Genomic DNA, 22,641 nt, shown 5'->3' on the forward strand with positions numbered 1-22,641 from the left:
CATGCTCTGCCCCCTTGTCCCCACTTCCTAAGAAGGACAGTCTCAGATCCTGGACAGGGCATTTAATGGCAGTAGGCCTTAATAATCCAGAAAGCAGGGAACCAGTCTCCAACTCCTTGGCCCCACTCTGAGCCCGGTACAAGAGACACCAGCATTCTGATGCTTCTGTTCCATTGTGAGTTGGGTGCATGCTTTTGATCCCAGCCCCATCAGCATCCATTCTTAAAGCCTCCTAGCTCAGGCTCTGCAGGAAGTCCACCAGCAGGTGCTCTGGGAAGCCGAAATCCATCTGCAGGAGCAGGAAACCCTGCAGGAGACAAGGGCAGGCTGTGCTAGCTCCCAAGCCTCCAGGAGAGAGCTGCTAGATGGCTATGGAGCTGACACAGTGAAATCTCAACCAGGAATGGTCTAGACCAGGTTAGCATTTGGACATGTCTGGGTGTGTGTATTGGGGAGGGGGGGGCTGTCTTGATTGTTAATTGATGTGAGTTGGCCCAGCCCAGTGTGGGTGAGTGGGTGGTCCTGGCCTGTATAAGAAAGAGTTACCTTAGCATGAGCTTGAGTGGCTCAGCAAGTTCCTGCCCTGACTTCCCCCAGTAATAGACTGTAACCTATACGCTAAAATAAATATCTCCTTCTCTGGATTGCTTTTGGCCAGAATGTTTTATCACAGAAATAGAAATCAAATGGGAACACTATCTGACTGTCTCAGAGAGATGGAGCTGGAGAAGACTTCATACTCACGTCACGAGTAATGATCTCGGGGTTGATGATGTCGAAAAGGTCCAGGCCTTTGCTGTTCATGAGGGTTGTCAATGCTATCTCCAGCCCTAGGCAGGGGAGGAAGCCAAGTCAGCTCTTCTAAGGGACCAAGGCCAAGCTCCAGGCCTAGGCTGGAACACCTGGGCAGCCCCAGAGGGAAATGTTGGAACTGATGGTGTTCTGTGAGCTGCTCTGAGCCAGTGGGCTGCAGCTGTCACTCCCTAGTGGTCACTGCTCACACCTGGAGCTTCTCAGTGCACTTTGCAGTCAAGAGAAAATCTCCCTATTCATCAGTCTCACCATCTGTGTTATTCATTTGTTTGTTTAGTTTTTACAGTACTGGTGATTGAACTTGGGGCCTCACAAACAACACTAGTCTCTCTCTCTCTCTCTCTCTCTCTCTCTCTCTCTCTCTCTCTCTCTCTCTCTCTCTCTCTCTCCCCTAAATCTCACTAAGTTGCCCAGGTGATTCCTGAACTTGCCCCATAACTCAGACGGGGTTTGCTCTTGCAATCATCCTGTCTCAGCCTCCCACATAAATGTCATTACAGGCCTGCACCGTCATACTCAGTTCCCATATAACATTAGCATCATTGTATTGATGGGGGAAACTGAGGCTGAGAGAGGCCAAGACACACAGTCAAGTCCAGTGTGTCTTCTTTCTGTGTCTACCAAAGCCACATAGATAGCAAATATTCAAATAAAGGTGCAGCCAACTAAACATCCCTGGGTGGAAGGGAACACGGGTCCTCTTGTAAAGTGCTCCTTGCACACCCCTGTGTGAGATGTTACCATTGGAGTGGCTACAAATGAACAGAAGTCCTACAATGTCAGGGTTCACAGAGAATCTGGGGATCAGTAAATTTGATGCTCTCATGATATAGGAAGGAAAACTGAGGCTTGTCCTAGGCTCCCACTAAGTGTCAGCATCCCAGCTGTCAGGATTTTTTTCCTGACATATCCAGTTGCCATTGGGAGACCTGTGGTATTTATTTATTTATTTATTTATTTATTTATTTATTTATTTATTTATTTTTGAGACAGGGTATCTTTACATAGCCCTGGCTGTCCTGGAATTCATTGTGTAGACCAGGCTGACCTCAAACCCATCGAGATCTACCTACCTCTACTTTCCAAGTACTGAGATTAAAGGTGTACATCACCATGGCTGGCTGAGACCTGGGTTCCTAGATTAGTTTAGCCAGCAGTGAGGTGACAGAGACAATGCTCTCAGTGTGAGCCAGAATCACCTTGTCACACATTGCCACCTGGGAAGAGGCTGAGGGACACCCAACGGGCTGGAGAACCAGAGCTACTTCAGGCTCTGCTTGGGAAGGACCTCTGCAATGAACAAGCTAGAAGTGGAGACAAGGTAAAGTCAGACACCCACCCCATCCTTTCCTGGATCCCGCACTTACGAGACATGACCTCGGGGATTCCTACTGTGGTGATCATCAACTGTAGGAAGCTCTGGATGGACTTGGAGCTCTGTCAATCAGAGGCCCATGGTGAGTGTCCTTCAGATCACAGGAGTGACCCATGAGGCAGATGGCCACAAAGCCTTGACAAGAACTTATTCATATATCCACAAGAATGTGCATCTGAACCCAGACCCTCTGCTCCTTCCCAGAGGTCCCTTCTAGGCTAGGGTTGTTAGCCCATTCCACAGAAGGAAAACTGGTGTCTAGGGAGAGGCTACCTATCCAGTATTCTCCCACCTTCTCATTTAAGTCTACCCTGATCCCATTTCTGCAAAAACAATGTTTCTTCTGGAAGAGAGCAGGAGAAAAGTTATACAAGAGACCCAGGAGGGTCCTATTGCCCAACTTCTTTTTACAGCCTCTTCCTGCCTTTCCCCAGAACATATTTCTTCTAAGACTACATACCTCAGCCATGTTGGAGGTAGTCTTTGGTTTAATCCTGAAATTAAGAGAGGAGAATAAAAATGGAAAGTTAGAATGGGTCCATCTTAGCCTAACTTGCTGACAAATACCCATAACCTAGCATTCTTGAGTCTGAGTCAGAAGAATCACAGGTTCCTGGCCAGCTTGAAATATACAGTGAGATCCTGTCTCAAAAAGCAATGGCTTGAGCTGAGCATTGGTAGCACACACCACACACCTTTAATCCCAGCACTTGGGAGGAAGAGGCCAGCCTGGTCTACAGAGTGAGTTCCAGGATAGGCTCCCCCCCCCCCAAAAAAAAAAAAAAACAAAAACAAAAACAAAAAAATCCAATCAACCAAACAAACAAAACCAACAACAAAAAAGCACAACTCATTAGTAGAACACTTGCCTAACAAATGAAACGCCCCTGGCTTCATCCTCTGCACCCAACCACATACACAGAGAAAATAGGGGGTGGAAATCTAGCCCTGCTTTGGGCTCCAACCCTCATCATCCTCATTCTCAGTGTTCTTCTCTTATATCCAAGTCCTCCACCCTTCAGAACCCTCTCTATATTTGCCTTCCAGCCACCCAGCTTTTGTACAGGTCAGGCCAGGTCCTCTCTCCTTACTGATGCTTCTTCCTCCCAATGCTGACACTAGGGAAGACTCTCCTCTCCCTGCAGATACTCCTAAGTTCTCAAAGGAACCGGTCTCACACACACACACACACACACACACACACACACACACAGTTCCTAGCACCGTGCTTGACCCTACAGGGCCAAGACATGTTTGCCAAGTCCACCTTCTTCCTCCAAACCAGAATACATACTGGAAATCCACAAGGCTTAAGAAGAGCTTTTTCTTGGAATAGGAGGCCTGGATAGTAGCAACAACATCCTGGGGAGAGAAACCAGATGCTGTGATTGGACCCTTCTGGAAGCAGAACTCTCTGTCCTCTGCACTGCTGCACAGAGTGGCGTAAGGAGCAGTGGGAGTAGGCTGAGCTACTGGCCTTCTGAAAACTGGGAGGCTGGAGACATTGCTTAGTGATAGAGTGCTTGCCTAGCATGCCCCAGGTTCCATCCTCAGTACTACAGATGGAAATAAAAACCAAACACGAGTTACAAAAAATGATTAATTTACAGGATAAAAGCCAGTAATAGCCTTGGTGTGTATGGATAGCAGGAAAAGACATCAAAGAAAAAAACTAAAAGAAACTATGTTAGAGAATTAAGTGACAATATGAGATACTTTGTATCAAATACATCATACAGAGCAATTGTATTTAAAAGAAGAAAAGTTGGGGGTGCTGCGGAGATGGCTTAGCTGGTTAAGTGCTTGGAGTGCAAACATGAGGAGCATAGTTTGATCTTGGCACCCACATTAAAAGCAGAGCCTGGAGCAGGGCAGTGGTGGTGCATGCCTTTAATCCCAGCACTTGGGCGGCAGAGCAAAGAGAATCTCTGGGGCTTGCTATTATTTATGAGCTCTAGATTTGACGAGAGACCCTGTTTCAAAAAACAAGATGAAAGTCAGGTTTGGTGGGACACACATTCAACCCCAGTGCTCAGGAGGCAGGGGCAGGGGCAGGGGCGGGGCAGGGGCAGGCATATCTCTGAGTTCTAGGGAAGGAAGGAGAGAGGGAGGAAAAGAGGAAGGGAGGGAGGGAAAGAGTGAGGGAAGGAGAGAGGAAATGGTACAGAGCATTAGAGAAAAAAACCCGATGTCAACCTCCAGGACTTGGATGTACACACACATGTGTACACACAGGAGCATGTACATATGAATATACAACATACACACAGATGAAGAGTGTGTGGGGAGGGGCGGGGATAGGGCTGGAGTTGTATGGTGGAGCACCTGCCAAGGACTCACAGGTCCTGAGTACCACAGCAAAGGAGGGGGTTGAAAAGGCAAAACTGAAGAAGTTCCCCAGCACCTGCAGCTTCAGACTTAGAACCCTGGTCCTGTCCACACATCCAACTGCTTCTTCCTGGTAGGTCTGAAATGACCAATGACCAGGACTTCAGAAAATCGCTTCCATCTTCCACCTCTAAAGAAAAGCCATCCTCTGCTGGCAGCTGGATGTGTTTGCATTTTCACACACAGAGAATCCAGGACCCTGGATAGCTGCATCTCCAGTACTGTTCCCATGGTCAGTGGCCCCAACATTTAGGAACAAGGAGTTTATTGGAAATGCACATTCTTGGGGCCTGCCTAATGACTATGAACCAGACATTCTGGAGATGGGCCCAGAAATCTGTGCCCACCCAGCTTTCCTGGGTCATGCTCAAAACATGTCAGTGTGTGAGACCCAGGTACAAATGACCTTCAAATAACCTTGACATTGAGTTAAAGTTACCTAAGCACCTTTATTGGGTATAATTTTCAATTTTATATCTCTGGGCAAAAATTTTGATAGTCTTTTGCTGGGATAGGCAGTAATTCTTTCTCTGTCCACTAGGCTATGCTTCATGAGGTCAGGATTCATATGGCCTGGGCCATGGTAAGAGCTCATGATGTTGAAAAGAAAAAAAAAAATAGTGTATGAGGAATACCGATGTTATTAACTCGGAGACAAATGTGAGCTGAGGCCCTGAGAAAATGTCCTCTTGCTCCATGTCTCCAGAGCCACCTCTATCAGGAAGGGGTGGGCCCACTATTTCTCTAGGACTACTACCACCAGAACTCATTTTAACATCCCCTCAATTTAGCCAACCTACAGTGCCAGCCATGTAGGCTCCTCCCACCCTACCCAGCAGTCTTCTGTGCTTTGACCTCCTTTACCGTGTAGCCTGTGGATACAATCTCACTCCAAACACCCTTGATAGGATGTCTCATACCACCAAGACACCTGTGGTCTCTGAGGATCTAACTAGTTCAGTTTTCTGGAAGCTTTCCCATCAAGGTCCTGAGTAATAGCATTTCATGAAGGCTGTCCATGTGCATAGCCAAGTTTATAAGCGAGAGGAGAGTCCAAGAGTGGAGAGGAAGAAAGGTACTGAGGAAGTTGGGGGGGAGGAAGGTAGAGTGTGCCATCTGGGGAAAGGGGGCTTGATAGGTGCCTACCATGGTCTGACCTAAGGTCTTGGCTTGGCCAAACTTCAGGCATGTTCCTAAACCCTCTCCTAGAACCATTGTGTAATCATCAGTATCAGGCCACCCTTCCCTGTCTGACCAGGGGACTCATCCTCCACCTGCTCCTATGAGGGTGATGTCTAATCACCCTGGCCACTGTCAGCAAGAATCCTGTTAGGTCAGTTCTAACACACTCTCCTCCAACTCCTTGCCCTTACCCTTGGGTATCAATTCTGAGCCTAGTACCCCTTTCTACTACCCACTTCCTTAAAGACATACTGACGTGGCTTCTGTCCTTACGGACACTGGCCTCATCTGACATTAACAAACGTCATTGAATAATTTTTTTTTCCTTGAATAACTACTTTGAATTTCTCCTAGTTCTTAAAGACACACAAACAAGGTTAAGTAAACAGAACAAGACAAAAACCAGAGGACTGTTCAAAAGTCTGAAGACTGAATGGTCCTTGGACTGGATCTTGCTTGGCTGACACACACACACACACACACACACACACACACACACACACACACACACACACAAAAGAAAGAAAGAAAAAAAAAAAAGAAAAGAAACCAGTGGGGGGGAAATAGATAAGGGTTAGATGAAGTCTATAGTCATTCACTAAGAGACAGGCATGGCAATTTCTTCATTACAACAAACAGCGTGATTATGGAAAGATCAGCACTGTACATGCAGGGCCTGCGGATGTGGAACACTTTGTCCTGTCTTAGCAACTTCTATTCAAATGTGAAGTTATTCAGAAAAAAAAAATAAGGAGTTTGGGTTGGCATGATGGACCAGTGTGTAAATGTATCTCCCACCAAGCCTGATGACCTGAGTTCATCTCTGGGGTCCATATGGTAGAAGAGAGACCCAACTCCTAAAAGTTTCTCTCTGACTCCAGGTTGATGGGAGATGTCATTCTGTAAATATGTTTCTCATATTGGTTAATGAATAAAGCATTGTTGGCCAATTGGAAAGCAAGATAGGCGGGACTAGAGGGAGAGAGGAAGTAGTAGGGAGGAGATCCAAGATGGAGGATAGAGAGAAGAATGCTAGCCCCTCTCTCCGGTAAGAAAAGACCACGTGGAAGTACTTAGATTAATAGAAATGGGTTAATAATTAAGACAGAGCTAGCTGATAAGAAACTAGTAACTGGCCAACAGCATTATATCAAATACACAGTCTCTGTGTGTTATTTGGGGCTGGCATGGCGGTGGGACCAGACCGGCCGGCAGGAAAAACCTTACTGCTAACACCAGGTGTGTGTGTGTGTGCGTGCGCGCGCGCGCGCGCGCGCACATGTATAAACACACCAAATGTTTAAAATTTCATTACATTTTTATTTACATGGTGTGTAAGGATTCAGGCATTAAGTTGGCCTGCCCCATCACCTGGCAGAATGCACTCAGGCAATACCTTGATCAGCCCAGGCACAAAGGACCCCTTTAAAAGAAAGACCTCTGCCCACTTACTCTTTCTTTCTACTCTTCACTTGCTACCCTTCCCCCCCCCCCACTTTTTCCCTGGGGCAGACAGGACTTTTCCTGTCTCCCTCTTCCTCTCTCTCTCTGTATGTTAGAGTATGTTTTTCCATCAGTCTGGTCCCATTGCTGTGCCAGCCCCAAATAACACTCTGAGACAACACTGAGACAATGTATTAGTTATAAAGCTGTTAGCCTGTTACTAGTATTTCCTATTGGCTAGCTCTGTCTTAAATATTAACCCGTTTCTATTGACCTAAGTGGTCTCATCTTACTGGAGAGAGGGCCCGATGTTCTACTCTCTCTGTCCTCCATGTTGATTCTCCTCCCTACTACCTCCTCTCTCCTCCTAGTCCCGCCTATCTTGCTTTCCTATTGGCCAACAGTGCTTTATTCATTAACCAATACCAGAAACAGATTTACAGAATGACATCTCCCATCATCTCTGTGTCTCTTTTCTCTTTCCTTCCCCCTCCCTCTCCCTTCTAATAAAACTTCTCACTAAGCTCTGTCTGCCCGGCATGTTTGTCCCTCCACCTTGGTCACTCTTGCCTGCCGTAGAATCCACCCAGGTCCCCATGATGTTTATCCTAACAATGTGCATGCTATGGTGAGTATGTACAGTTCAGAGAACAACTTCCTGGGGTTGGTTTTTCCTTCCCACCATGTGGGTTCCATGAACTGAGTCATTTCTCTGGCCTAATTAAAATACTTTTAAGAAATTAAAATGCATTGGGCCGTTGGTGGCCCACGCCTTTAATCCCAGCACTTGGGAGGCAGAGGCAGGCGGATCTCTAGGTGTTGGAGACCAGCATGTTCTACAAGAGCTAGTTCCAGGACAGGCTCCAAAGCCACAGACAAACTCTGTCTCAAAAAAAAAATTAAAATGCAAACTAAGTTTGTTTGTTGTTGATTTTAAGGGGCTTGTCAGATGGAAACCCAGCCATGCTCCATGTGAGGTGGGGGTCCACCCTGGGCACTTCCTTATAATGGCAGCATTTCTCTGACAGGCTTCACTGCTTTTGCCTTTAGGGTTTGGGGGAGTGTGTTTTTTGATTTGGGGGTATGGGTTTTTTTTTTCAGACAAGACCCCCTGTGTAGCCCAGGATTACCTTTAACCCACAATCCTCCTGCCTAGCCTTTCAATGGTGAGATTATAAGAGTAGACATCATGCCTGCTATCTTTAGAGCTTGAGCTACTAAAAAACACTGAGGAGATCTTGAAGAGTCTTGGAAACCAGACTGACCTCAGCTCCTTCATTACAACTGACCTAGCCTCGCGCTTCTGAGTTGGAGTAACTGTGTCACTCAGAGGGGGCTTGGCACCCAGTCCCCGTCAGTGTGGTTATGACATGAGGAGAAACGTCAGTGTGTGTTTGATCATGGGTGCCACCCCACACCCTACATGGGACCCTCAGTGATAAGTCCACAACATGAGGGAACTGGGAATCCATGTGGTCATAGATGTGGAATGACGACAGTGTTTTAGGCCCAAATGACAAACATCTACGTTGCAGTGCTCCACTTAAGGAGATATTAGTAAAGCTGAAGCATCTTGCCGACAACCACCTGGCTCACATCCCACAATTTTGATGAACAGGAGCCATGGGTAGGAGACAATGTATCCCAGCAGTGATGGAGAAAAGGATAGATGGATTTTGATGACACCACTGCTCTAAATCCCTGTACCCATCTCACCTCTTCAAAAGTGTGGGTCACAGAATCTTGCCCATCCTTATGTGGGAAGAGGAATTCCATCACGACGGGAGAACTGACCACGACACCCTTGTTCTGGCAGGAGATTGTGGGTCTCCTCAGGCAGTGGACAGTGACTCGGCCTGGGCTGGTGAGGAAGCCACTGAACAGCTGTGGAGAGATGAGGATCCTGTGACTGGGACAGGAAGGGCAGTCTGTGGCTACTGCCCTCAGAGACTGGAGGGATCAGACTGACTGGAGTCCCAGGTGGGTAAAAACAGCTTGGGGTGGTAGCTCTGGCTCTGGGCTATATCTCAACAGTGACACAGCAAGACGTTAGGACATGGGCTGGAGAGATAGCTCAGCAGTTAAGAGTGCTGGTTGCTCTTCCAGAGGAGCCTGACATGTGTCTCACAATAGTCTGTAATCCTGTTCCAGAGTATCTGACTTCCTCTTCTGAACTCCATGGTCACCCGGCACACATGGTACACATACAAACAAACATGCAGGCAAAACACTCCTACACATAAAATTAAGTAAATGAACATAAAAGTTTTAAAAATAAGTTAATACTCTTGTCCCCCTCAGACCCTCAGTTTTGTGATCTGTATGGGGGAGAGCAAAAACTGTTGCTTCCCTGCCCACCTTCAGGGATATGGGAGGGACACACTGACTTAGGTTTGTGGGTCTCCCTTTCCTGGTCTGTGAATTGGGGGTAACAACAATGATGAATAAATGAGATCAGGCACAAGCAGAGCTGACAGCTGGTCTTACTGAGGATCCAGGACAGGTGATTAAAAAGAACAGAGAGGTTTTTTTGTTTTGTTTTTAATCCAGGCATGGTGTTGCACACCTTTAATCCCAGCACTCAGGAGGTAGAGGCAGGTGGATCTCTGAGTTAGATGCCAGCCTAGCCTACATAGTGAGTTCCAGGACAGGGAGGGTGTTACTTCTAATGATATGTGTGGGGACCTTCAGCTCTGACCATGAGCTGGGTTCAGCAGAGAGCCAAACACACATGGTGATTCCAGCAAAGCCCAACAGTCATTATAGAATCCCCAAGCGAAGTGTACGATTGCAACCAGAGATGTGACAGCAGAGAGGAACCATGCCAGGGTACAAGAGTCTTGGGCAAAGGATTCAACTTAGACCAGGAGGTGGGAGGGGACTGCCCTGTAGATGGAAAAGAATCAGATGAAAGGGGTGGGGAACAGTTCCAGTGGACAGAAGAGTTAGCAAAGGCCCTCTGGCTGGAACTTAGCCCACACAAGGAAGGCAGCAGGCAGGTCAGATGGGCAGAGCTGCAGGACCTGCAACCCGTAGACTGGGCCAGCAGCTTCTAAATACACTACTCAGCCAGTGAGTGTCCCAAATAGGAAGCTTTGCTTAACATACAGCTGAGCTCAAAATAAAGAAAGTTCAATCCTAGGTTCTGGAGACAGGCTTCAGCTGAGAAGTGAAACTGTGCAGTGAAGCCCCAAGACACAGGAGAGGATGTGGCACCAAGGGGGCATGTCCCCAGACTTCGATGTTCTCAGAAATCGGTGAGGTGTACAGTTGGAAAGTAAGACATTACCCATCTGTGGAAAGAGCACTGTAACTACTCTAACCAAAGAAAGCCACAAGTAGCCACAAGGAAGTCAGGTAGAAGGTGTAGATTAAAGAACTGCCCGAGCACTGTGGTGAACATTTGCAATCGCAGCTGCAGCAAGATCAAAAGTTGGAGAGCAGCCTGGTCAACACACAGAGTTTGAGACTAGTGTGAGCCGTACATATGGTGAAATCCTGTCTTCAAACATCCGCAGCAACAACAGCAGCGGCATAAGAAGTAAAACGAGCAAAAGCAATCTGTGAACACCAGGACTGAAGGACATATTTGCAATTGAGTCTATAGAACCAAGTCGAGTCTGGTCTGTGTTTAGCTTACTTTGGTCCTCAAGGGTGTGTGCTTTGTGGTGCATGTGGGACTGAGTTAATAATCAGCAGAATAGTTTTCATCAAAGGGCTGCACTTAAATATGCCTAAAATAACCTCGCCAGGGTCAGACCCCAGAAGTTTGAACCACCACCTACTATTGAGTTGTATCAAACTCAACTGTCTTCTTGCTTCCCACAGCTTATCTCTCTGCAGCCCACTGAGGTCACAGAGACCCCCATAGTAGCTGGGCCTGGATTGGGGATGGATGCAAGAAGAAGTGGATAGATACTACAATAGTGTGGATGTCATGATGGCTCTCAGAGTGGGGATGAAGGATCTGAGGTTTGCCTGTGTTCAGAGTTTCGTCTTTGGAAGGGGGAAGCAGTCTAGGCTGGGAAGGGAAGTCAGGAACTTCAGAAGGGAAGGGCTGTCACTGCACTGCTAGGCCAGGAAGACCCCACACACATACCAAGGAGGGGCAGGAGGGGTGAGTGGGCACCGAAACAGAGGGGAGCTGTGTTGGGGGTCACTCTAGGAGAAGCAGTTGTATAGAGTTATCGGGTTTGTGGGAAAGGAGATGGTGGGAAGCTGGAAGAGAGCCTGGAGAATTTAGGGTGGTATGAAAACTCCCACGCAACCACCACAGTGAGTGCATCAGAGGCTGGAGGAGTTTACCCAGAAAGGGCAACGGTCCCTTCAAGATTGGGGTCTTGCTTTGAGAATCAGGTTTACAGACCTTGTCATCACTTAGCAGAGGGGAAACTGTGAGGTCCAACGAGCACATGTATTTGGAGTCAGTAATGAGTAGTCACCTTTCTGTTGTCTGGGCCCTTTGAGAGAGCATGGGACTAATCCTGGGGTTCCATCCAACCCCCAGACCCTATCTATGGATTTGGTATGGATCAGTGGTATGGGACATAATCATTAGAGTTATCATGGGTGGCTCACAGGTAACCCTGCCATTCACTCAGCTGTCCAGTATGAGAATGGTGCTCAGAACAGTGTCTGGCTCTCAGGGATGTATGAAGTCCAAGTGAGATGATAGGCAGAAGGCCTTAGCTCGGGTTAGACACCCAGGAGCTTGTCCTTGCACATATGCATGTCCCCACTGTGGAGACTGGCTGGGGACAGGAGAGCCCCTGAAGCAGGGGCAGGATTGGAGTGCATAAACTAAACCTCAAGCTCCCAGAACTTACCTCCGGGGTGATTTCCTGGTTAGGGTTGAAGTGCCAAGTCTCTAGCACAGCCTACAAGAGAAAGGGTGTGTGTGGGTGAGGTTACCCGTTAGAAGGACATGGCAGGCATGGGGTACAATGTCATGGATTGGGTCTCTTCTGAAACTCAACCCCCAGATTAGATCAGGGAAGGGTACAGTATAAGATCCCCTGACTTAGCTGGAGGCTGGTGACACCCGGGCTGTGGGACCTTGCAGTTTTCCCTCTAGAGGCCCCTGGTTCCCCCATTAACTCACTGGCAGGTGTGAACTGTAGGCCAGCTAGGCATCTGTGAAAGGCGCTGGCTTGTGAATGAATCACCCCTTCTAACCCAAGCTATCTAGGACAAGCTACCTATCCTCTCAGGCTTCTTTGTATTTTTTCTTTTTGGTCGAACACTTTTACATACTGAAAGTGGCAACATTAGTCACCTACAGCCAGTGCCACAAAAATGGCAGCAGCACCGATGTTAAAAACATAATTACCATGTCCCCAAAATATCTGTAATTGCATCTGCCTGTCTATAGTTTCATTGATCAGTGACTCTTATACACCACACACAGTGGGTACCAATAACTGCTAGAATTTAATATTATGGCTGCAGCTTCAGCGGTTCACGGCTCCTTTGATTAACAACCAGAGTTCCTTTAGGCTCCCCCAACCCTGGGTGGGGATGAATACATACAGACCACCACACATGTGGTTGTTCCTGCAGCCCACTCTGCCCCTTACCCTGAACTCTGCCTCTGCCAGGCTGAGCTGAAGGCGGCCATCCTGGAAGGCGACCTTGGCTAAGGAGTCTAGGACTTGCTCAGAAAACCAGAAGTAGAGCATCCGGGTGTCCCCCAGCAGCGTGGGTGAGAAGGCAGGGAGGGGTAGCACCTCCGAGGTGTTCTTGTAGATGAAATGACCCTGGAAGAAACAGGTACACTGGCTATTCATCTCTTTAGCTCTCCTGGCTCTGGAGCCAGCCTCAGGCCAAAGAGTGGAGCTTTGGAAGGCAAAGCGTCTAGTTGAAGACAGATGGGGAAACTGAGGAACAACTAGAGGCAGTTTCCTCCCAGCCACTCATTCAGTGAATACAGCTGAAGCTGTTGATATGCTCCGTGCACCAGGTGGGCTTGGCGACCACTTCCCAGGCTGACATTCCACCAAAGACCACAGTCAGAGGAGCTGGACTGTGGTCTCCATGCCCCTACTCTGGCCATGAGCCCTGTACCTTCAGGGAGCTGAGAGTCAATGGCCACTAGTCCAGTCAACAGAGTGAAGAAGACAAGCCACTCCTAGTTCCTTACCCACTGACAAAAGCCACCCATATGTTCATCGGCATCTACACCCTCCTGAAGTGTTCCCTTTGGTCACTTTCCTAGGGACAAGCCCCATTGAGGGAAGATTTGTGAATCTCTATCTATCTATCTATCTATCTATCTATCTATCTATCTATCTATCTATCTATCTATCTCTCTATTCCTCTCTCTCTCTTTCTCTCTCTCTCTCTGAGTTCTGCAATACCCAGGTCTTGGCCTGGTTCACAGTTCCATGGGATGACCTTCCCAGGAAGGTGATCACGTGATAAAGGTCAGGCCCCTAGGGTGTGAAACGAATGGGTGTAGCATCCAGGTCACAATACAGCTGTGCTGTGCACACTAACACTGCATCAGCCAGATCCCCCAGGCCATTCCCTAAGGAAGCTGAACAGCTCTGGGTTTCAAGCTGTTCTTTTGGGTCTCTTTGTTACAGTAGTGCAACCCACGTCTCAGGTAATGGAAGTCCAGGGCTTTCATCAGGTCCTATGAGGAGGCGGTGGCTTCACTGAGTGACTGCTATTGAGGAGGACAGAAGACAAATGTGCATTTTGTAATGGGGCCAGTGCTGGACAAAGTGTGGGGCACCTGCAGAGGGCATGGGCACATGGACTGAGATCCTTTTCTGTCCATGTCATAAAATGCCTCACAGTGGGACACTTGGCTTCCATGGGATAAAAGTTAGGGGAAGGGAGTAGAGAGTAAGGACCATACCCAAAACTATAACAGGAAAAGTCCTGCCCCCTCCTAGCATGCCTACCTTGTGATGGGACTCGAGGTAGGTAGCCGTGATGACAGGTGATCTTGTTAAGGAAATGTCCACCTCGATGTCTCTATCTGAGATGATGCTGGCTGCGGGGGAGCAGAGGTCAAATGGACCATGTGGGTGGGGCAGGCCCTGGTTGAGGAGTTATCTGCTCCAAAATGCTACAGAGAGGAGCCTCCATCTGTGGAATAGTCCCAGGCCAAGGACAGCTACTGTCTGTCTGGGTAGCTCCTTGCTGAGGGAGACCTTGTGGAAGAAGGGGTTCAGAGTCCAGGCCCAGCTGTAACCCCAGATCCAAGTTGTGAGTGGCCACAGCAATGATGACCTGATCTCTTTAGGGACTCTAGTCCTCTCCTCTGAGGGCAGCATCTACCTCAGGACTGTGTTCATTCAATTCATTTGTGCAAAAGTGTGAGAGAGTTGAACTTGCAACACTGGGCAGTTCTACTAATCTTTCTTCCCAGTCTTCTCCCGGGCCCAACAGGGGCTGCAAACATCTCCCACAAAGGCAGAAAATACTAAGGCTCTGCAGCCCTGAAGGTCTCTATAGCCGCTAGTCCCTTGATGTAGGTATGGGGCCCTGACCTCCCAGCCTATCTGAATTCTGTGTCTCTAGCCAACCTCTACTCCTATAGGCTTTTACTCTACTCCCCGATGGACAAAGCCATCTTCATGTTCCTCCAGAAGCAGGAAGGTTCCTGATCCAGTGTTGGCAGTAGAGAGTGGGAGGCAGCTGATGTCCCATACTGTGCGGCTGCTGTGCATCCTGGACAGAAGACTAGGACGCTGCCAGGGGCACCTGGAGCCGTGTGTGTCTCCCCTCCCAAGCCACCCTCAGCAGAGGTCTCCATGGTTCCTGACCCGGGGCTTCACTGCTCTTACTGCTCTTATTCAGAGAGCAAGGACTATGTGGCCAGGCCACAACTGCTCAACTGATCAACTGCTAAAGGACCAGTTGTTTGAAGTTCCACTTCTTGCTTTGGGTGTGGAGAGTGTCCTGTCAGCTTATAAACTAGTCATCATTAGTAAAACGGAGCTAGAAGCCAACTGTTGGTGACTAGGAGGTCAACCAATGGTGGCTCTGTCCATTAGTACCAGACAGGGTACTCCTCACAGCACCCAGTCCTCTCTGACCCTCCCAGTGATAGAAATGTCCTTACTGGACAACAGAGTGTCAGTGGTTCCTTCCACATTGCACTGCCTTGTGGGAGCATAGCTCAAGGCCTGATGGGGAGGTAGGGTAAGACTGCGGCCCCCCTCAGTGAGATTCCCCATCTCACCATTCATCTGGTTGCTGCTGGGCTTAGCCACAGGAGAATGGGATGCTGATAAATCTAGTTGTGGCAATAAGAGCTGGCAAAGCCTAGCAATTATCTTATATTTTTTTTAAATGTCCTTTTTTTTTCCAGTCAATTTTCTTGTTACCCTGTAGGGTAAGGTATTATTATCACCTCTCAGTTACCAACAGGGAAACAGGCTCAGAGGTTCAGTGTCTTGCCCAAGGTCAGCTTGAAAAGCTGCGTCTCCAAGAGGAAGTGACTCTGATTCTCAGGTCAACAAAAGCCACTTAAGTGTGTGACTGTGCCAACATCACACAGTTAACCAAGAAGACAGAACTCACCAGCCTTTGTTTGGACAAAGTCAGCCATGATGTTGGAGATGACGTTGATTTCCTTGCAGACCTGGAGTAGACAGCTTAAGCTGTTTATCGGGCAGGCAAGGAGGCCAGAGGAGAGGCAGATGGTGCCTCCTCCTAGCTGTGTCTGAATGGCTGCACTGGGAATGGGCACGGGAGTGGGGGTCGGGGAGGAAGAGCTGGGAGAGGAGGAAGCCTGGTTCCAGAGCATGACTCTGGTCTGGCTTCACCTACCTGTCCCTTCAGGACCAGCTTCAGGGTGAATGAGATGAAGTTTGTGAACAGCTGCTTAATCCAGCCAGGCCTGAGGGAACCAAGTGTCACAGTGGGTCTTCACTTAGTCATATGTACTCATTGAGTACCTACTGTATGCTGAGTGGCATCCAGGGCTCCTCTGCCCTTAGAGTCCTCCAAGGGCTCAGGAAGAAGATGTTAGCATCCCCACTTCACAGCAGAGAGCACCGAAATCAGAAAGTCTGGAACCCACGGCAACCACATTGCCACCTTAGGCTTTCCCCAGAGGGCCGCTTCCTGTCACACCTTTACCTTCTGTGCACATGGACATGCTGGAGTCTGCATCCATATGTGAACCCATGTGCTGAAGGGCTGAGAATGTCTCTCACCAGTTCCCAGATACCAGCTCCCCCTGCTATCCACATTTGTCACTGAGTCCCTGGGGCTTCTCTGAACCTTGGGCTCCTCTCTATGCAATGAGCTTAGAACGCCCTTTATCACATACTGTATTCTCAGTAATGCAGCTGCTGTTGCTCTTGTTGAGTTTTAGGGGTCTTCTAATGGGAAGGGGCTGAAAATGACATGTCTGGGGAGGGGCACACTAACAGGCCTGGGGTATAAAAGGAGTTCTTGGAGATGGTACTTACTCACGCTCCCCTTGGAGGTGCAGGAGCAGCTTATGGAAGGAGATGGAGCAGTCGGGGGCATCAGTCCGTACATGGCCAGATTCACAGGCTGCAGAGAAACCAACGCCCACCAGGCAGCCTGGGCTACAGGGCAGCACCCATGGGCAGTCTGGGCCAGCCAGAAGTGTGGCCAGTTCTGGAATTCCTGTCCTGCAAGCTTTCCCAACTCATCCCCCACCACCAGAGACCGCAGAACACCATCTACTTGGTCTTCCATCCCTGCAGCCTGGCCTCCCACCTTCCCAGAGGAGACAACATACTCAGCTGCGTGTTGATCTGGAGATCAATGGCGGACTCAATCTCAAAGTCAACAGACTGTTCAATGTTCAGCCTGCAAAAAGCCAAGGACCAACACCCTCACAAAATTGTCTTGTGTTCCTTTATTGCCACTAAGAGGCCAGCAGGTGGCTCAACAGCTAATGGGAATGCTCACCCCCAGGCGCCCTTGTAGCCATAGTTGAGGGTCCCCTTGAAGATCACAGATGCGTTCTGAATGGAGACATCCACGGATTTGGCCTCCGCCAGCTCAACCTGGCTGCTGGCAATGGACAGGTGGCTGATCTGGATGCTATGAGGGCAGATGGTAGTAAGGAGGGGCACTAAGGGTAGGGAAGGGGCTGTCCCTGCTTCTCCACATGCTCAATAGGCCCTGCCCTGTCCTGTTGTCCTGGTGCTAAATGCATCCTGGGGTCACCCTCAGGAGCTGGATCTCCCAGAAAGCATCTAAAGCTACTCCCCACTTTGCTTAAGAGGTTGGGGAGGGTATTAGATGGGACAAACCCCCCCATCCAAAATCACCTCCTAATCCACAGAGGGAGCCATGCAGGTGTGGGGACATTAAAGTGGGGGGGTACCTAAGTCACCTGGTGGATCACAAGACCCACTGTTGGACAGTGGGAAGGGGAGGCAAGTGCAGATGTACGAGCAGGGAAGACCTTGCTGGTCTCAGTGATAGAGGGGTCAGAAGCCTGGGCTGGGGTTGTCTCTAGGAACTACACAAGGCAGGATACCTCATATCCCCTATGACCTCAGAAGAGTCCCTGCCAGCACTTTGAATGTCACCTACTGTCACGTGTCCTGCAACTGTAAGATAATATAGGCCTCTGTGATAGAAGCTGGCCATGAAAAGCCAGGTATTACTGCTTGGCCTTTTGGTGTTCTCTCTCTCTCTCTCTCTCTTTCTCTCTCTCTCTCTCTCTATGGTGTGTGTGTGTGTGTGTGTGTGTGTGTGTGTGTGTGTGTGTTTGTGTTCATGTGAGTGTATGCATACATGGAAGCCAGAGATCAATGTCAGGTGTCATCTTTGGCCATTCTCAACACTATTTAGAGGACAGGGTTGCTCATTAAACCTGGAACTCACCTATTGTCTAGGCTGGTTGGCCAATGAGCTCCAAGGATCTGCCTGACCCTTCTCCAGTGCTTGGCTACAGGCTGTGCTTGCTAGTCTTATGTTAACACTTGTTATAACGAGTTGTCAGAGAGGAGGAAGCCTTAATTGAGAAAATGCCTCCATAAGATTGGGCTATATAGGACAGCCAAGGCTAACCCAAAGAAACCCTGTCTGGAAAAAACAAATGAACAAACAAACACACACACAAACAAAATGATCTGGCTGTAAAAAAAAGCCTGTAGGATATTTTCTTAATTGGTAATTGGCCACCTCTGGGCTGGTGGTCCTGAGTTCTGTAAGAAAGCAGACTGAGCAAGCCACAAGGCACAAGCCAGTAAGCAGCACTCCTCTATGGCATCTTTGTCAGCTCCAGCCTCCAGGCTCCTGCCCTGCTTGAGTTCCTGTCCTGATTTTCTAAGGAATGAAAAGCAATATGGAAATATAAGCCAAATAAACTCTTTCCTCCCAAGGTACTTCTGGTCATGATGTTTCTTTGTAGCAATAGAATACCTAAGACATAGGTACACCCACCATGTTCAGCTTTTCCAAGGGTGCTGAGGATCCAAACTCATGTCTCTTCATGTGTGCTAGGCACTTTACAGACTGAGCCATATCCCTAGACTTTTCTTTCCTCTTAATTTTATACTGCTCCTTTCATAGACAACAGGGTAAAGAATCCCTGTTGTACAGAGATTTCAATCATAGCTGATTCCCCAATCCCCAGTTATACAGCCATGTCTGTGAGTACTTACATAGAAATGAAATCTATTTTTGGGCAATCAGGTCTGGACTGCTGCTAATGTGTTAAAGGCTCTCTCTCTCTCTCTCCCCGCTCTCCCTCTCCCCCCCCCCCCCCCGCCCCGTTTCTCTGTGTAGCCTTGGCTGTCCCGGAACTTTGTAGACCAGTCTGGCCTCAAACTCAGAGATCCTCCTATCTCTGCATCCTGAGTGCTGGGATTAAAGGCATTGGCCAGCACACTGTGCCAGTTGTTTGTTTGTTTGTTTTTATAACCAAGTCCATTTAAATGAAAACAAATATTTATAGACAATATTTGGGAATTTGGGCATCGTTCTTTCCAAACTACTTCCTGCTGGTAAGGGGCGCTGTCATGGGGGATTCTAAGAGTTGTATCTTTTGAACAACTGCCAGGACGTTTTTGCAGCCTCTGGCATGTTGTGACATTGGATATGGACGTCGTCCTCATTATAAAGAAAGAGAAACTGACACTCAAGGTCAAACAGAGCCCTGGCTGCCTTCCTGTCTGTCACACTCCACTGTGGCTGTCCTCAGAGCGGCACTCCACTACTGCCAGCGCCACCTAGTGGCTCTGAAGAGGGACAGGTTCCTGTTCCAACATAAGACTGGTCACTATCTTGGATCTGTTTTAGGGGGTCTGGGGAAGAGGGTGTTGGCTTTAAAACAAAGGTAAGGTCCAACAACAGTGTCTTCCCTGGGTTTGGGGCCTTAGACTCACAGAAAGTTGAGTCCCTGGAGCGGAGCTGTGGATGAGCTGAGCCTGCAGCACTGTGTGCAGCCTGACTCTCTGCCTCCTCTTTCTGATTGGCTAAGCTAGGCACTTAGGGAGATGCAATCATGAAAATGTAAAACACAGCTTAAAAAGCATCAGGCCCACAGCCTGATCTTGGTCTGGATCATGATTCCAATCCAGTCAGAACACCGGCCTGGCCAAGAAATCTCAGAGCACTGCCTCTGTTTGCCTCATCTTCCTAATACAGATGAAAGCGGCCCTCAAGGCTCAACTCCTACAGGAGCTGCAGTGGAGGTGAGTAGAATGCTAGTCACTCGTGGGTCCCCTACACTTGGACAGATTGAAAGCAGGGGAAGGCACACCCTATCGGAGCATCAATCCTGCTGTTCCTCCTCCCCGGGTCCACTGTATGTCCCAAGCTCTTCCCCTCCAGTCCCAGTCCTGCTACTCACTTGTGCAGCCCATACTTGATTCGGCCAAGGAGCATCATAGACCTCTCACCCTTGATGTCTGGGTAGGAGGCTCTCTGGAACGCTGTCTGGATGACCTTGGCTGTCTCCTGATTCACTGGAAGGAAAGTTGAGTGAGTTACTGTGAGGTAGGCAAGTCTTATCTTCAACCATCCCATTGTTTAGTGTCTCTGGGATGAGGCCGTGCTCCCAACAGGTCTCTGGGTAAGGGGGGGAGGTGGTCTCCTCAGGAAACACAGGAACTCTTCCCCAGATCCTGTTCATACTCCAGGCTATACTTCCTAACACTTAGGAAGGTCCTGGTTCTAGTCAAAATGGCATCCACCAGCTTCAGCTGCACCCAGACCCCTGGTTCACAGTATGACTAATATCGAATATTCTGTGTAGACAACACAACTGAACATCCCCAAATTCTCATCAGGCTGAGTTCCAGAGAGAGCAGGAGAGCTAAGGTCACACAGCACTTGGTGACACAGGCTGGCCTCTATCACCAAGGACACATGTCCTTAACCTGATTCCCTCAGGTTCTCTGAACTAAGATTGACTGGGGTCCTCAGTAAAACATGCATTAGCTATTTGAAATCTAGCGGGCGCCGACAGCCTTGATCTTGAATGTGAAGTCAGAAGAGAAAGGGAGAGGCTGTCTTTCACCTCACTGCCACAGATCAGCCCTTCCCCTCTCCCCTCTCCTTCTCTTCCTTTCTCTCCCTTTCTCCCTCTCCACCTCTTTCTCTTGCCTCCAAGCTGCCAGGGTGCAGCCCTGCTCCAGTGCTGGCTTCTGGCCACAGCGGATATCCCTAAAGAACAGAGATAGGCAGGCACTTACACACCAGCAGGGCAGCCTTGGTGATGCGGCACACAATGCCTGCCTCACAGGAGGTGCTGGTGGAGCAGGCACAGGTGTTTCCTAATAGGGCCAGGCTCAGGAGCGTGACAGCTAGCATGATGCTCCAGGAGCAGTGGCCAGTGGCTTGGCTGGACAGCCTACGCTCCTATATATGTGTTTGCCCAGCCCCCATGAAATTCTTCTGGGAAGCAGGGTTTTTCTGGCTCCAAATATCCACCTCTTTCCTGCCCAGAATCTCGGACCTCCTCTGGGGTCAGTGCTGGATGAATGACCAGGGTACCCCACCCTCTGCTCATCCGCCCTCAAGCACCCACACCCTTCTATTGTATACTTCCCTTAATTTATCCCCTGCTTCAACCTTCAAATAACTGCATCTAAACTCTCTCACTTGCCATAAATAGAGAAGTCAAAATACAATGGTCATTAAACAATGGTGTCCAGCTCTTGCAGGATCCTGTTGCCCACCGAGATCCAAGCTAGAGGTTTGCTGCTGCAGTTCAAAGGGGCAGACAGGCTTCTTGGCTGGTAGGGACCTGAATTCCTATCTCTCTTTTGCTGTCTTCTAATGGTCTGACAGTAGCTTTCCAGAGCATTCAAACCGTTCCTTAGAACCATCACACCACCTTCTACCCCCAGCTGCCTGTACAGCCTGCTGTATGGGATGCTTTGGTTAGAGATATGGAATTTAGCTGCTCATACCTTTATTGTCTCAAGGAAGAGGATGAGGCCCAGAGAGGGAGGGGAGCTGTCACAGGTCACATAGCAGTTGGTGGCAGCTTTTTCTAGACATCCAGGTCCTGAAGACCCCCATCACCAATCCCTGAGGTGCTAGAGCACACCCTAAGCCCCTATGCTGGGCCTCACTCAAGATCTCAATATTTCCTGGAATCAAAGTTTTCTGGACTCTGAGGCACTAGGGCTTTCATATCCTTACCTTCAGATGCCAGAGAAGAGAATGAGCAAGAGGAACGTCATCAGACCCAGGCTCATGCCAACTGCCCTGGAAGCCCCAAAGAGCTCCGTGAGGCAAAGAAGTTCTATGCACAATGCAGCTTTGGAGCGCCTACTCTAAGAGACTGGGAGCCAGGGTCCCATGGTTCAGTAGCTGCTTGCCCACTTCAACTCTGCTCCTCATGCTCTGGGATAGTAGCGGGAGCCTGCCAGCTACAGTGGGGGCTGGGAGTGACCAGACCTCAGCTATGGCATCTTTGTTTCCCACAGTCAGAGCCACCCTAACCACCCTCCCTCCTTTGCCAGTCACTTGACACAGCATTGTTCACTTTGGATGCGTCTGAAAACTTTTCATGTTCATCATATTATTTTTAAAATATAAATGGAGAGCTGGGTGGTGGTGAAGCACACCTTCAATCCCAGCACTCAGGAGGCAGAGGCAGGTGGGTCTCTGTGAGTTCAAGGCCAGCCTGGTCTACAAAGTGAGTTCCAGGACAACCAGGACTACACAGAGAAACCCCATCTTGAAAAACCAATATATATACAATGGCAGCCTGCAAATGTAGCTCAGGGCTTGATCCCTACGACTGCACAAAACTGGGTGTGATGGCACATGCTTGTAATCCTGACACTTGTGTGATAGAATCAGGAGGATTCGAAGTTCAAGGCTGTTTGTAGGCTGCATAGCAAGTTTAGGACCAGCCAGGGTTACATGAAACCCTATCTATCTATCTATCTATCTATCTATCTATCTATCTATCTATCATCTATCTTCTATCTGTGTGTCCATATATGGATGATGTGTATATGGACAAATATAGG

At 48.8% G+C, this 22,641-nt stretch overlaps 1 protein-coding gene across 1 annotated transcript; it reads right to left on the reverse strand.

Annotated features, from left to right (window-relative positions):
• Nucleotides 1-60: 60 nt before the first annotated feature.
• On the reverse strand, nucleotides 61-20,965 carry Cetp (cholesteryl ester transfer protein). Its single transcript, XM_051201904.1, has 16 exons — nucleotides 20,848-20,965; nucleotides 20,004-20,118; nucleotides 17,105-17,239; nucleotides 16,932-17,002; nucleotides 16,633-16,720; nucleotides 15,986-16,055; nucleotides 15,737-15,797; nucleotides 14,110-14,201; nucleotides 12,778-12,957; nucleotides 12,008-12,078; nucleotides 8,918-9,062; nucleotides 3,483-3,550; nucleotides 2,649-2,682; nucleotides 2,181-2,250; nucleotides 745-830; nucleotides 61-307 (listed from the first exon to the last, which is right to left on the reverse strand). Exons 1-16 carry the CDS (start codon nucleotides 20,963-20,965, stop codon nucleotides 233-235), a joined length of 1,479 nt encoding a protein of 492 aa, XP_051057861.1. The 3' UTR covers nucleotides 61-232.
• Between the last annotated feature and the right edge of the window lie 1,676 nt (nucleotides 20,966-22,641).

Source organism: Phodopus roborovskii, unplaced genomic scaffold (assembly GCF_943737965.1).
Source record: "Phodopus roborovskii unplaced genomic scaffold, PHOROB, whole genome shotgun sequence".
Taxonomy (NCBI): domain Eukaryota; kingdom Metazoa; phylum Chordata; class Mammalia; order Rodentia; family Cricetidae; genus Phodopus; species Phodopus roborovskii.

Bases quoted from the DNA above. Each gene is read 5' to 3' on its own strand.
- Cetp (XM_051201904.1), bottom strand. From the start codon at position 20,965: ATGCTAGCTGTCACGCTCCTGAGCCTGGCCCTATTAGGAAACACCTGT. The intron at 15,798-15,985 runs GTAGGTGAAGCC...TGTCTACTCCAG, and splicing joins AGCTGGTCCTGAAGGGACAG to GTCTGCAAGGAAATCAACGT. The intron at 14,202-15,736 runs GTGAGTTCTGTC...GCTCCCCCGCAG, and splicing joins CTTTGTCCAAACAAAGGCTG to CCAGCATCATCTCAGATAGA.